This window comes from Chiloscyllium punctatum, chromosome 7 (genome assembly GCF_047496795.1).
Source record: "Chiloscyllium punctatum isolate Juve2018m chromosome 7, sChiPun1.3, whole genome shotgun sequence".
Taxonomy (NCBI): Eukaryota; Metazoa; Chordata; class Chondrichthyes; order Orectolobiformes; family Hemiscylliidae; genus Chiloscyllium; species Chiloscyllium punctatum.
The window spans coordinates 131,946,457-131,960,301 of NC_092745.1; the positions used below are offsets into that span (position 1 = coordinate 131,946,457).

At 44.2% G+C, this 13,845-nt stretch overlaps 1 protein-coding gene across 4 annotated transcripts in view; it reads right to left on the bottom strand.

The window, feature by feature from the left end:
* The window catches only part of LOC140480147 (uncharacterized), a 454,819-nt gene that overhangs the window by 248,457 nt on the left and 192,517 nt on the right, over positions 1-13,845 (bottom strand). For 3 of the 4 annotated variants that reach the window (XM_072574857.1, XM_072574858.1, XM_072574856.1), the window contains 3 exons: positions 10,598-10,642; positions 6,553-6,606; positions 4,092-4,136 (listed from right to left, as the gene is read on the bottom strand). In XM_072574857.1, coding sequence (XP_072430958.1) covers positions 4,092-4,136; positions 6,553-6,606; positions 10,598-10,642 — 144 coding nt within the window. Of the gene's footprint in view, positions 1-4,091; positions 4,137-6,552; positions 6,607-10,597; positions 10,643-13,845 lie in introns of those variants that run through there. The other variant, XM_072574859.1, reaches the window with a different exon arrangement.

A 13,845-nucleotide genomic window follows, 5' to 3' on the forward strand; every position in this document is an offset into this window, starting at 1 on the left:
AAAACCTCGCGGCTCTTAAACTTGATCCCCCTGTTAATGAAAGCCAAAACACCATATGCTTTCTTAACAACCCTATCCACTTGGGTGGCAACTTTGAGGGATCTATGCACATGAACACCAAGATCCCGCTGTTCCTCCACACTGCCAAGAATCCTGTCTTTAATCCTATATTCAACATTTGAGTTTGACCTTCCAAAATGCATCACTTCGCATTTATCCAGGTTGAACTCCATCTGCCATTTCTCAGCTCAGCTCTGCATCCTGTCTATGTTGCACTGAGCCTGCAGTAGCCCTCAACAACCTCCAATCTTTGTGTCATCAGCAAATTTACTAACCCACCACTCAACCTCCTCATCCAAGTCATTTATAAAAACTACAAAGAGCAGAGGCCCAAGAACAGAGCCCTGAGGGACCCCCCTCAACACTGAGCTCCAGGCAGAATACTTTCCTTGGGGACAGCTGGAACTGACAACCGGAAGCGGGAGATTCAAACCACTATAAATGCTGGAGGAGAGATCACAGAAGCGCTTCACAGGAGGCTCCCAAGCACTGAGGATGTCACCTAGACAGGGGACGAAACATCTGCAACACAAATTCCCAGCTCGGCGAACAGAACCACAACAACAAGTATCCGAGCTACAAATCTTCACACAAACTTTGAAGAATACTTTCCATCTACAACCACTCCCTGCCTTCTGTCAGCCAACCATTTCTGAAACCAGACAGCCAAATCTCCCTGCATCCCATACTTTCTGACTTTATAAATGAGCTTGTCATGGAGAACCTTATCAAATGCCGTGCTGAAGCCCATATACACCACATCCACTGCTCAACGTTCATCAACCTGTCTTGTCACCTCCTCAAAGAACTCAATAAGATTTGTGAGGCATGACCTGCCCCTTACAAGCCATGCTGACTGCCTTTAATCACGGTATGCTTTGCCAAACAGTCATAAATCCTATCCCTCAAAATTCTTTCCAAACCTTTTCTGACCACAGACGTAAGACTGACTGGTCTGTAATTGCCAGGGATTTCCCTATTCCCCTTCTTGAAAAGAGGAACAACATTCGCCTCCCTCCAATCCTCCGGTATGACTCCCGTGGAGAATGAGGAGGCAAATAGCCTCACCAGCGGCTTAGCAACCTCCTTTCTTGTTTCCCTGAGCAGCCTGGGATAAATCTGGTCAGGCCCTGGGGACTTATCAATCTTAATGTTTTCCAAAATTTCCAGCACATCAACTTCATCAATCTTGATCTGGTCAAGCCTGTTCCCCAGCTCCTCAAAGTTCTCATTCACAACAAGGTCCCTTTCCTTCGTGAAAACTGAAGCAAAAAACTCATTTAGGGCTTTCCCCTATCTGCTCAGACTCAACGCACAAATTCCCTACACTATCCCTGATCGGCCCTACTTCTCCCTGATCATTCTCTTCTTTCTCATGTATGAGTAAAATGCCTTTGGGTTCTCCCTAATCCTTCTTGCCAAGCCTTTTTCATGCCCCCTCCTGGCTCTTCTCAGTCCATTTATGAGCTCCTTTCTAGCAAGCCTGTAATCCTCTAAAGCTGTGCTCGACCCTTGCTTCCTCCACCTTACATAAACTGCCTCCTTTTGATGAGAAGCTCCTCTGTTCTCATCATCCAAGGTTCCTTAATCTTACCCCTTCTTGCCTGTCTCAGAGGAACAAATTTGTGCATCACTCGCAACAACTGCCCCTTAAATAGTCTCCACATGTCTGTTGTGCCCTTTCTGTGAAACAATTGCTCCCAGTCTGTAGTTCCCAACTCCTGTCTGATAGCGACATAATTTCCTTTTCCCCAATTAAATATCTTCCGGTAACTGCTCCTTTCCATCTCCATGGCTATGGTAAATGTGAGGCAGTTGTGATCACTGTCACCAAAGTGTTCACCCACCGCGAGATCTGACACCGTCCTGGCTCGTTTCCGAGCACCAAATCCAAAATGGCCTCTCGCCTCGTCGGCCTGAGTAAGGAAACCCTCCCGAACACACCTGACAAAAACGGCTCCATCCAAACCATCAGCACTTGGGAGGTTCCAATCGATATTAGGAAAGTTGAAGTCAATCATAACAACAACTCTGCTACTTTTGCATTTTTCCAGAATCTGTCTGCCTATGAGATCTTCAATCTCCCTACTGCTATTAGGGAGTCTGTAGAACACTCCCAATATAGTGGCTGTTCCCTTGCTGTTCCTAACTTCCACCCATACTGACTCAGCAGACAAACCTTCGTCAACAACCTTTGTTTCTGTAGCTGTGATGCACTCTCTGATTAGCAATGCTACACCCCCGCTTCTTTTTCCACCCTCCCTGTTCTTTTTAAACGTTCTAAACCCTGGAACATCAAGCAACCATTCCTGCCCCAGTGAAACCCACGTCTCCATTATGGCCACAACATCGTAGCCCCAAGTACTGATCCATGCTCTAAGTTCATCACTCTTGTTTCTGATACTCACACGTTAATGGAGGATAACGGAGAAGCTAATGAAGTATATGGGACCTGGGCTTTATAAATAGAAGCATGCAGAGCAGAATCCATAATCCAAGAGGTTATGGTAGACATTTATAAATCTCTCATTCCAGCTGCAGTATTCAATTCCGGGCATAATCGTTTGGGAAGAATGTGGAGAGGACGGACAGGAGGTGTCTAAAAGTGTCTCCAGGGAGATGGATAAGGCTGAAACCTGGCTTGTTGTTGAAGAGAGCAAAACTAGCAGGAAATTTGGCGGATGCGTTCTAAATTGATGACTCAAAACCAATAAATATATAGATCTTCAACTTCTTATGATTGACTAATGGTGAGAGGTTCTGGATTAGTGGTGCTGGAAGAGCACAGCAGTTCAGGCAGGATCCAAGGAGCTTTTTATCTAATGGTGAGAGGTGACAAGAAGACATCCTTTCCTTTATCCAGAGAGTAGTTTGGATTTGCAATAGACTCTCCTGATAGGGCAGTGGATGCAAATTCGATAGTAATTTGCAAAACGAATTGAGGTGGTGGGGGAGTGCGACTAATTGGAATACTCTTCAAAACAGACAAAAACCTAATGGGCTGAATGGCCATCTTCTGTGCTGCAAGGTTCAGAAAAGCAATGTTTATATTTGAGAACTGTTCATGTTTTATTTATAGGCTCATGGGATGTGGGCACCACAGGCTGGGCCTCCATTTATTGCCTGGAAAAGGTGAGGGTGAGCTCCCTTCTTGAACCGCTGTTATTCCTGATGCTAAACACCCAGATACCACTATTTTGAAATTCAAACTCCAAAAAATTATATCTATATATAATACACTGTTTTTTACAATTCATTCATGCGATGTGGGTGTCACTGTCCAGGCCAGTGTTTATTATCTGTCTCTAACTGCCTCAGATGTAAATATGTCTCAGTGACTAGCTACCACCTTAACTAACTAAACAAAAATACAATAACATGTGATCTATCAAGTCAGGATTTCTTCTGGGATCTGTCTTATCCAGGTGTTCTGGGATAATAATATTCCTTGGATGTTAGAAAGTCTTCTTCTGGAAAGGGAATTTAGAATGTGGGATCTACAGTACTGAGATGAGGAAACATTTCTTCACTCGTTGATCTATAAATTCACTTATCAATCTTTGCAATTCTCTATCCCAGAGAACTTTGGATGACCAGTCATCGATATATTCAGCACAAAGATCGATACTGAACTGAGGAGAAATTTCTTCACTCAGAGAGTGGATTCGTTACCACAGAAAGCAATCAATGCCAAAACCTTCAAGAAGGAGTTGGATACAGCACTGGAGGCTAATGGGATCAAAGGAGGTGAGGGAACATACTGTTGAGTTGGACAAACAGCCACAGTCACAATGAATGGTGAAGTAGATTCGAAGGGTTGAATGGCTTGCTCCTATGTCTGATATATGTTTCTTTAGGTATTAAAGGAATTAAGAGACATGGGAAGAGAGTGGGTTGGTGGAGTTGAGCTGGATGATCAGCCATAAACTTGTTGAATGGGGATGGGTGGGGCTGAATGGCCTGGTCTGGCTCTTCCTTGTTTTACATTGCACTTGCTGTTATTCTTCAAGCATCTACAAAGATGTACTCACCCGTCTACCTTTCGGGCCAGGCTTTCCCTTGGGCCCAACTAAACCCTGCAATAAAGAGAGGAAACAACATATTAGAAGCTAAGATTGTAGGTTGCCCTCCACAAAGACAGTCCAATTGCTGAGGCCAGGTTTCAGTTTAAGGTTAAAAGGCTTGGATTAGAGGTACCGCCATCTTGGCACAGCCACATTCTCTTTTTATCCCTCTCACTTTTTTTGAGAGGTCAACCTGTTGCTTTTACAGTACCAGAGGATGTTCAATTGGACCCCAGCTTTCACAACACTAAGCTCACCTCCTCACTATCCAACTGGAGATAGTCTCAGCCGGGTGCCTGCCTCTCACATGGTGGGACCTGATTCCCCTATTTGTTCATGAGAATGGAGAGCTGGCACGCATGGAAAAAATATCCTCCTCGAGTCTTCTCTGATTCCCTTTGACATTGCACTTGCTCTTAACAAAATGAACGTTGAGAGACATGGTGGCACTAGCTCTCAAAAACCTCCCTACCAACTATGGGCAGGATTTACACAGCCTTTCAGTTAATAAGAACTGTGGACACCATATGCCAACTTACAAATTACTCTCAAAATTCAAATGCCACCTTATGTTGTTGTTTTACTCTACGATGTAACATTTTGCAGGAGGAGGCCATTCAGCCTCAGGAATCTGTTCTATCCTAAATGCCATCATGGCTGATCAGTGTCTTAACTTCAGCCATTATTCTTCCTTTATATTTTACACACTTGGCAGTGATCAATCAGAATTAGACTTAAAACGATTTATTCAGTTAGTTTTTGTGCATTTCTCAAATCCACCAATGGGTTAGCCTATCATAAGCCCAACTTCACCAGTCAATACTGTCACAATCCTGGTCAGAACAGTGAGTTGGAATTCCAGCCTTATTTTCCACAATTGCCAAAATGTGAAAATATGGCCAAGTCAATCTCCGGTATGGTTTAATTTCTGTCTAATTTAACCATTCAAAAGTTGGGACAAAAGTGAGCCATTCAGCCCCTCAAACCTCATCTGAATTATCGTTGTTCATGACTACAATGTGTACTCTGGAGGGACATCAGCCTTTTACTGGTGGCTCCTTGGTCTGAAGTCACCCTTATCCCAAAGTGACCCTTCTGGTCTTTCATTTTGGAAAAGGATTAATCCTATTGAAAAATTCCAGGTAGAAGTAGATTGTTGCTAATATCCTAACTCTGGACTTTGTCTTCAAGATTAATGCTTGATTATGGATATGGTCTAAAGTAAAGGAAACTCACTCCAGGTTTCATCAATGAACAAGAAATAAAATCCTATTTGTCAAGCAAATTGGTCCTCTAACATGTGGCAAAATCTGACTATGATTTACTTTTATGCAAACTTAAACTAGAGCCCCTTTACTTCTAAATCAAAACCAGCAATGTTTCTTCAGTATTTCATAATGGACACAATACAGACTGTCCAACTAACCCCCCCTTTCAAAATCCAACATCAAATCAGATGATCCCTGGAATGGTAGGCCTAATATATGATGATTAGCTAGGGATCCTGGGATTGAATTCATTAGGGCTTAGAAGATTGACTGGAGATCTAATAGAAACTTACAAGATAATGCATGGCTGAGAAAGGGTGAACGCTGGGAGGCTGCTTCCATTAGGTGGGGAGTTTTGGATCCATGGGCACAGCCTTAGAATTAGAGGGGATCCATTTAGAATGGAAATGAGAAGACATTTCTTCAGTCAGAGAGTGGTGGGCCTGTGGAATTCATTGCCATGGAGCGCAGTGGAGGCCAGGATGCTAAATGTCTTCAAGGCAGAGATTGATAAATTCTCAATCTTGCAAGGAATTAAGGGCTACGCGGAGAGTGTGAGCATTCGGAATTGAAATGCCCACCAGCCATGATTAAATGGCAGAGTGGACTCGATGGACCGAATGGCCTGCTTCCACATCTATGTCTTATGGTCAAATCAATACTGATGGATGTGCCTCTAATATTGTACGTGTTCAACAATCCCAAATGTGCCACTATCTACACTAACACCAATTTAAGAAAAGCAGTTTAGCTTCCTCGAAATGACACACATTCTTCAACAGGGAGCCAATGTATGCAAATCAAAGGAATTTGCACAAATTTAAATAAAATTAAAGAGGAACTAAGGGAGCCTATAGTTCCCCATTGCTTTCTTCATATAAACACCTCAGCCAATTTATCAGCCAATCAGCACCTCATTTCTCTTGCAGTAAAAGCTGTCACCATCACTTGAAGTTGGGCATTTGGTCCTGATGAGAAGGTGCAACAGCAAGTCTCCCTTTTCAGTAAGATTCATGTTCTAGGCACCAAACAAAAGCTTGACATATGCAAATCCAGCAAGGGTATACGAAGGTGTAAAGAAAGGCCGAGATTGGTCGATTGTGGGACTGAGGCGGAAGCAGCCTGACCCCAGTGTAAAATCCAAAGTGTAGTTACTGCACCTGCCTGCCTGGGTATCCACTCACTCCAGGATTTCCAGCCAGCCCGGGAGGACCCTGCAAAGAGAAACATCGGACATTAAAATACAGACCACCATCAAAAAATAACAGACCAAAGGGGCCACCTTGGGCACAATCCGAGATTTATTGAAAGGAAGCATGTGGAGGTCACTCTCAGCAGTTTCTGCTCATCCTTAATTACCTGTGAAAAAGTGGTGATGAGTCACCTTCTCAAATATAACTCTCTGACGGACTTGGCCATTTTGGGGAGCCAATGGCTTAGCGATATTATCGCTAGACTATTAATCCACCAAAGCAGGTAATATTCTGGGAACTGGGGTTCAAACCCCACCACGGTGGAATTCAAATTCAAGAGAAGTTTTGAAGTAAGAGTCTAATGGTGCCCATGAAACCATTGCCAATTGTCAGGAAAACCCATCAGGTTCACAAATGTCACTCAGGGCAAGGATCTCACAGTCTGGTCTACAGGTGACTCCAGACTGACTGCAACGTGGTTGACTCTTAACTGCTTTCTGTGCAAGTAAGGATCGGCAATAAATGCTGGCCTAGTCAGTGAGGCCCTTATCCTGTAAATGAATGAAAAAACACCCAGTTTGCTGTGGGTCTGGAGTCACGTGGTGGTCAAACTAGGTAAGGGCATTCCGTGATGGGCATTAATGAACAGGTGGGTGTCTAACGCCAATCGAGTACATGGACAGATGAATTAGGATCTGAAGTAGGCCACTCAGCCCATTGAGTCTTCTCCTTCCTTCATGATCTGACTGTAACCTCATATCCACATTGCTGTCTGTCCCTGATAACCTTCAATTTCTCTGCTTAACAAGAATTAATCTACCTCTGTCTTAAAAATATTTAAGGACGCTGCTTCTGCAAGAAGGGAGAAGCATCCTTTTCACATTCATCCCATCAGACCCCTCAGGGTCTTTTCTGTTTCATCTCTTACTCTTCTAAACTCCAATGGGTACTGGCCCAGTCTGTCCTAGTTTGTCCAAACTCTCCATAAGATACGGGAGCAGAATTAGGCCATTCGGCCCATTGAGTCTGCTCTGCCATTCAATCATGGTTTATATGTTTCTCAAACCCATTCTCCTGCCTCTTCCCCTTAACCATTGAGCCCCTTACCAATCGAGAACCCCTCTCTGTCTTAAAGACACTCAATGACTTGACCTCCCCAGCCCTTTGCAGCAATGAGTTCCACAGATTCCCCACCCTCTGGCTGAAGAAATTCCTCCTCATCTCAGTTCTAAAGGGTCGCCCCTTCACTCTGAGGTTGTGCTCTCGGGCCCTAGTGTCGCCTACTAGTGGAAACATCTTCTCCACGTCCACTCTATCGAGGCCTCTCAGTATTCAGTAAGTTTCAATCAGATACCCCCCTCATCGTTCTAAACTCCACTGAGTGCACACCCAGAATCCTCAACTGCTTCTTATGTGACAAGCCCTTCATCGCCAGGATCATTCCTGTAAACCTCCTCCAGATCCCCCTCCAACACCAGCACCTCCTTCCTTAGATACGGGGGGCCAAAACTACTCACATTATTCCAAATCAAGGTCTGACCAGAGCCTTAGACATCCCCGCTCTTATACCCTAGCCCTCTCAAAATGAGGGAGTGGGGCAGGGTGAAGGATATGGGGGTGGGGGTGGAGTGAGCCTTGGGGTGTGGAGTGAGGGGTCAGGGTGAGGGTTTTTTGGGCTGGGGTGGGGTTGTGTGGGTAAAGCGGCAGACTACTTGTCATTCATCGACACGAGTTATTTCCAGGCCCAGGGCTGTATCAGAGTCTGACCAGTAGCAGGCTAGGGATTACAGCAAAGAACAGCTAAACAGCAAGAGTTTGAAATCCCTGCCAAGAATATAAATCTGTTCTTTCTCCTAATGGCAATTGTACGTGAAACCAGTGTGGTTCATATTGCAACAACATTTGCATTCGCAAAGAGCCTGAGGGATGATGGGTCAATTGATAGAGGTTTTTAACTTTAGGAAAAGTTTGATAGAACATATGGACGTTATGTTATGAATTGTTGAGAGCTCAGAATAGAGAATGTAAGTAAAAGATAATCACTTCTTTACTCACTCGAGGGACATGGGCGTCACGGTATTGATTGCCTGTTCCTAGTTGTCTTTGAGAGGCTGGTGGTGAGTTGGAGGTGCACCCATCCAGGCGAGTGGGGAAAACTCTATCACACTCCTGACCTGTGCCTTATAGATGGTGGGCAGGACTTTGGGGAGTCAGGAGGTGAGTTACTTGCTGCAGGATTCCTTATGAATGAATCCAATCAGAAATATAAGGGCAACATCCTTCCCCAGCGAGTGGGGAGAGTTTTTAAAAAGTTTATCTATGGGATGTGGGCAACGCAGGCTGGGCCAGCATTTATTTTCCATCCATAATTGCCTAGTTAAGAGTCAGCTCTGAAGAAGGGCAGCTCAATGGTTAGCACTGCTGCCTCACAGCGGCAGGGACCTGGGTTCGATTCCAGCCTCGGGTGACTGTCTGTGTGGAGTTTGCACATTCTCCCCGTGTCTGCGTGGGTTTCCTCCGGGTGCTCCAGTTTCCTCTCACTGTCCAAAGATGTGCAGGTCAGTTTAATTGGCCATGCTAAATTGCCCATAGTGTTAGGTGCATTAGCCAGGGGTAAATGTAGGGAAATGAGTCTGGGTGAGTTACTCTTCGGAGGGTCAGTGTGGACTTGTTGGGCCAAAGGGCCTGTTTCCACACTGTATGGAATCTAATCTAAAAGGCTCAATGGACTCAAACGTTAACTCAGATGTTGCCAAACCTGCTGAGTTTCACAAGCAATTTCTGTTTTCATTTGCTGTGGGTCTGGAGTCACATGTAGGCCAGACCAGGTAAGGACAGCCAAGAGACTGCTCCCACCTCTTCTTCCATGACCATACCTTCCCCTCAGGGACCTTGTCTGTCAGAGTTCCTCCCAACTCCCTGAACTATTCCTGTTGGTTAACACCATACTCCAGGAGGAGTATGGAATCATGGTTGATCTGACATTCATAGAATCCCTAAAGTATGTAAACAGGCTATTCAGCCCATTGATTTTTCACTAACCCTGTGAGGAGCATTCTACCCAGACCCAGGCTTTGAATGTATCACTGAACCCTGCATTTCCCATGGTCGATTCACTTAACCTGCACATCTTTGGACAATTGGAGGAAACCCAGCGTCCAGTATCTTACATCCAATTTCCTGCCTTTCCCCTGGAATCCTTGATTTCCCAACTGATCGAGAATCTCTCTCTGTCCACCTTAAATATACACAAGGACTCTGCCCCCACAGCTCTCTGTGACAGGGAATTCTAAAGACTCATAACCATCTGAGAGAAAAAATTCCTCCTCATTTCCAACTTAAATCAGTGGTCCTTTATTCTGAGAATATATCCCCAGGTCCTATACTCTCCCATGAGGGAAACACTCTCTCAGCATTGACCCTGCCAAGCCCCTTAAGAATCTGATATGTTTCAATGAGATCACCACCCATGCTTCTAAACTCCAGGGAGTAGAGCCCCAACCAGTTTAACCTTTGCTCATAAGACAATCCCTCCTTACTGGGGGCCAGGATGGAGAATAGCCTAGCTCTGAGCTGAATTAGCCATGTCAGGGCCTCCAGTGGGACAAGGGAAGGAAGGCAATGGGATAGAGTCAATGCCTGGTGGAGGTGATGGGAAGGACAGCTGAGGAGCCTTGTGGAGACCTCAGTCAAAAACCTGCCAGATTCCAACACTGTTCCCACAGAAGCACTGCTGGATCAGGACCATTAGACCATAAGGAATAGGAGCAGCAGTAGGCCATTCAGCCCATTGAGTCCTCTCCACCACTCAATGAAATCACGGCTGACCTGATAATCCTCAACTCCACTTGCCTGCCTTTCCCCATTCACTGATCAAAGGAGTGATCGAAAGACAGGGCTGAGGGTGAGTTAGAATATGGGCAGCAGCTTGGGGAACAGCAACTTAAAAATCCACCACCTGAGAAATAACAAGTGACCACATGACAGGACGAAGGAGAAGGACATTACTTACACGTTCCCCTGGAGGTCCAAGTGCCCCTGGATATCCTTTGGGACCCTGAAAGAAAAATATTAGAAAAAATGAAATGTCTTTCATGACCAGACAGTGAAACTTAACACAATGTGCCAACAACTCAAATCAATTCCACAGTGTAGTTAATATCAGGGAGACACTGAAGATACAAAGTTAATTCACTTGTTTTTTCAATGTTCATTCGACCCTTTATTTACATGTGGAAAGTTCTTGACACTGATCCAGTTCCCTCAGAGCCAGCTTTCAGAGAGAACAGAAACACTCCTGTTTATATCTGTCAGCCAGGACTCCCTGATTGGACCAGATCAACAGTCCCAATTAGGGAACTCCTATTCTATGGCGTCCATCTAGATAACCTTGAACCCAAATCTCTCTGCTTGCAGCAACACTGACCTGCTACCATGGCACGCCCACCTCCCTTGTGCCATGCTCACATATCCTCTGTAATTAAAATACTTGCCTGAGAAGATTTTAAAAAGGGGCACATTTATTCAAAGTAGAATTACACACCCTTTCAAGCAATCTCTTTCTCTATATTTTGCCAAATACTGCAAGGTCATAATACAATTGAACAAAAATATGTAGAATTAAAAATGACAGCACAGAATGATGCCATTTGACCTATTGTGCCTATGAAAGATTTATCCAATAAGGCTCTCTCTTCCTATTCTTTCCCAATCACCCTCCAAGGGGTTTCTCTGTCAAGCATTTATCAAATTCTCTTTCAAAATTTATGATTGAAGCTATTTGTACCACCCTTTAAGGCAACCTATTCCAGATAAAAAGAAAATCCTCATCTTGCCCTCTGGCTCTTTTCCCAATTCCCTTCAATCTGTCTTCCCTGGACATTCCTGCCCCTGGAAATACTTTCACCTGATTTGTCCAAACAAAACTCATCATGATTTTGACCGACACGATTCGATCTCCTCTTCACCTTCCCTGCTCCAAAAGGGAACATTCACAGTTTCTCCAACCTCCCCCAGAACAGAAATCTCCAGCAGCATTCCGGTAAATCTCTTTTGTATTGTTTCTCAGGTCCTGACACCCTCCCCTAGATGCAGGGATCCACAATTTTCCCACTGGACGGCTTGACCAGTGACTGAGAAGACCCTTAACCTAATCTCCTTGCCTTGTGCTCTTGTACACAGTTGTCACGTGTCTGTAGTCTCAAATAATTTCAACAATTACAGAGAATTTTCCAGCACAGTAACACTATTAGTCCAGGCTGAGATAGCTACTTCAAAAGAGCCTTCTCTCAGCCCTGCTTCATCTCACCCTATCATCACAACCATCTGTCCACCTCTCTCCCTCTTGTTTTTTAGACACTGTATCTTTTTATTTTTCTATATTTTTGATTGTGGACTGAAATGAGAAAAGTTTTAAAACCAAGGATTGGTGTATGTTTTGAAGACAAACAGCCTGACGCTCATTGTGAGTACTATTTACACAGCTACTGGTTCCAGCAGTAACTGAAGTGCAGTGCGCAGATGAGTTAGAGCCAGGGGGCTGTATATAGGAACAGCTGTGGTTGGTACGAGTAGCTGATTCGCTGTGGACTAGTGACCAGTTATTGATGACAAACACCTTCTGCCTGCTAATGGCTCAGGAAACCAATCACACATCTTGATGCTGTGAACAAGACATAGTGAAGACCATCAGACCTCTCAGTTCTCTGCACTAAAAGCCACCTTAACTTGGAAGAATAGCAGCTTTTTTTTCCCTTACAGCAATTTCTATAAGCTGCGATTTTTAATATGTCAGAGACCTTTTAGAAATGTGTGAGCCTCACTGTGTACTTCCTGCCAAACCAGTGACAGCATCTGCAGATGGAAGACCAGGAAGTGGGGTTATAACCAGCAAATGAACCATCTCTGCAAACCCTTGAATCCAGGAATGACTGAACTGCTTTCCCAGCCATTCCTCCCACCCATAACACCTACACTTTTTTTCTTGTCTGTGCGTAAAGGGGGTGATTGTAAAAGGATTAGAGTTTTAATTAACAGAGTTTTTTTTTGCCAGTAATTCATTATTATTTACCAATAGCTAGAGTTATTCACTTGTAATAAATAGTAACTCTTGTTAACTACAAAACCAAGCCCATGTTTTCTCTCAACCTAAGTCAGGGAAAGTGGGGAATCCTGTAGACTTTTAAAATGCTTTAACTTTTTTCAAACAGTGGGGCCTGATTTCCAGTATGCCGTCTCAGTGAGGTGTAGTGTTAACTCGGTTCCCCTAAAATGCATCAAAAACATTCACAGAATCATAGAATTATTACAGTGCAGAAGGAGATCACTGATGTCTGCACTGTTTCTATTCTATAGCGCCAATCTCCTCCTTTTTCCCCCATATCTCTGTGCTCTATTTCCATCCAAATGAGCATCCAATTCCCTCCAGTGTCTCAGTTAAACTTTCACCACATTCAGGGCAGTACACTCCATCACTGAACTACTCACTGGGTAAAATATTTTCCCCGCATCATGCTTGCTTCATGTGCAGATCACTTTAAATCACTTTGACCACTCCCTGTGGGAGTGAGTTCCACCTCCTCTTCACTTTCTGAGGAAAGTGGTTTCTCCTGAATTCCTGATTGGATTTTAATGAACATTTTATATTTATGGCCCCTAGTTTTGGATTGCCTGCAAGTGGAAATCTTGCCGGTGAAATCACTGCGAGAGCAGTGGAGAACTCTTTCAATGTTCTCTTTCCCCAGCTCGATCCAATGTTCCTTTATTTATTAAGTACTCGGTGTGACAGTGAGAATCCTGGAAAGAGAGGGTTTCGGTAATTAGGAATAAAAACCAAAACAGATTATTTTTCAAAAGCTGGAGACAGTTCAATCCATTATGCATTCCGACTCCAAATGTTCAGTCATAGATTATTTATCTGGACAACTGAGCAGGGAAAGCCAACACTGAAGCTAAACGTACAACCCCAGCAAATACTCAATCATCACAGAATCCTGCAGATGCTGCAAATCTGAACTAAACACTGGAAATACCCACCTGTGTGAGAGAGAAAAACAAAGGAAATATTACCGGTTTGTCACCTTGGAGTTAACCTTCTGGTTTACTGCCCTGACAAATCACTCCTGGTGCTCTGTGATAAAGCCACTGAGCTGAAAAACTTACTCGGTCTCTCTCTCTACAATGGCTACCCGACCTGCTCTGTATTCCCAGCACTTTGTCTGAACGCCAAACCTTCTTTTACCTCTCCAGAAAGTGAAAAAC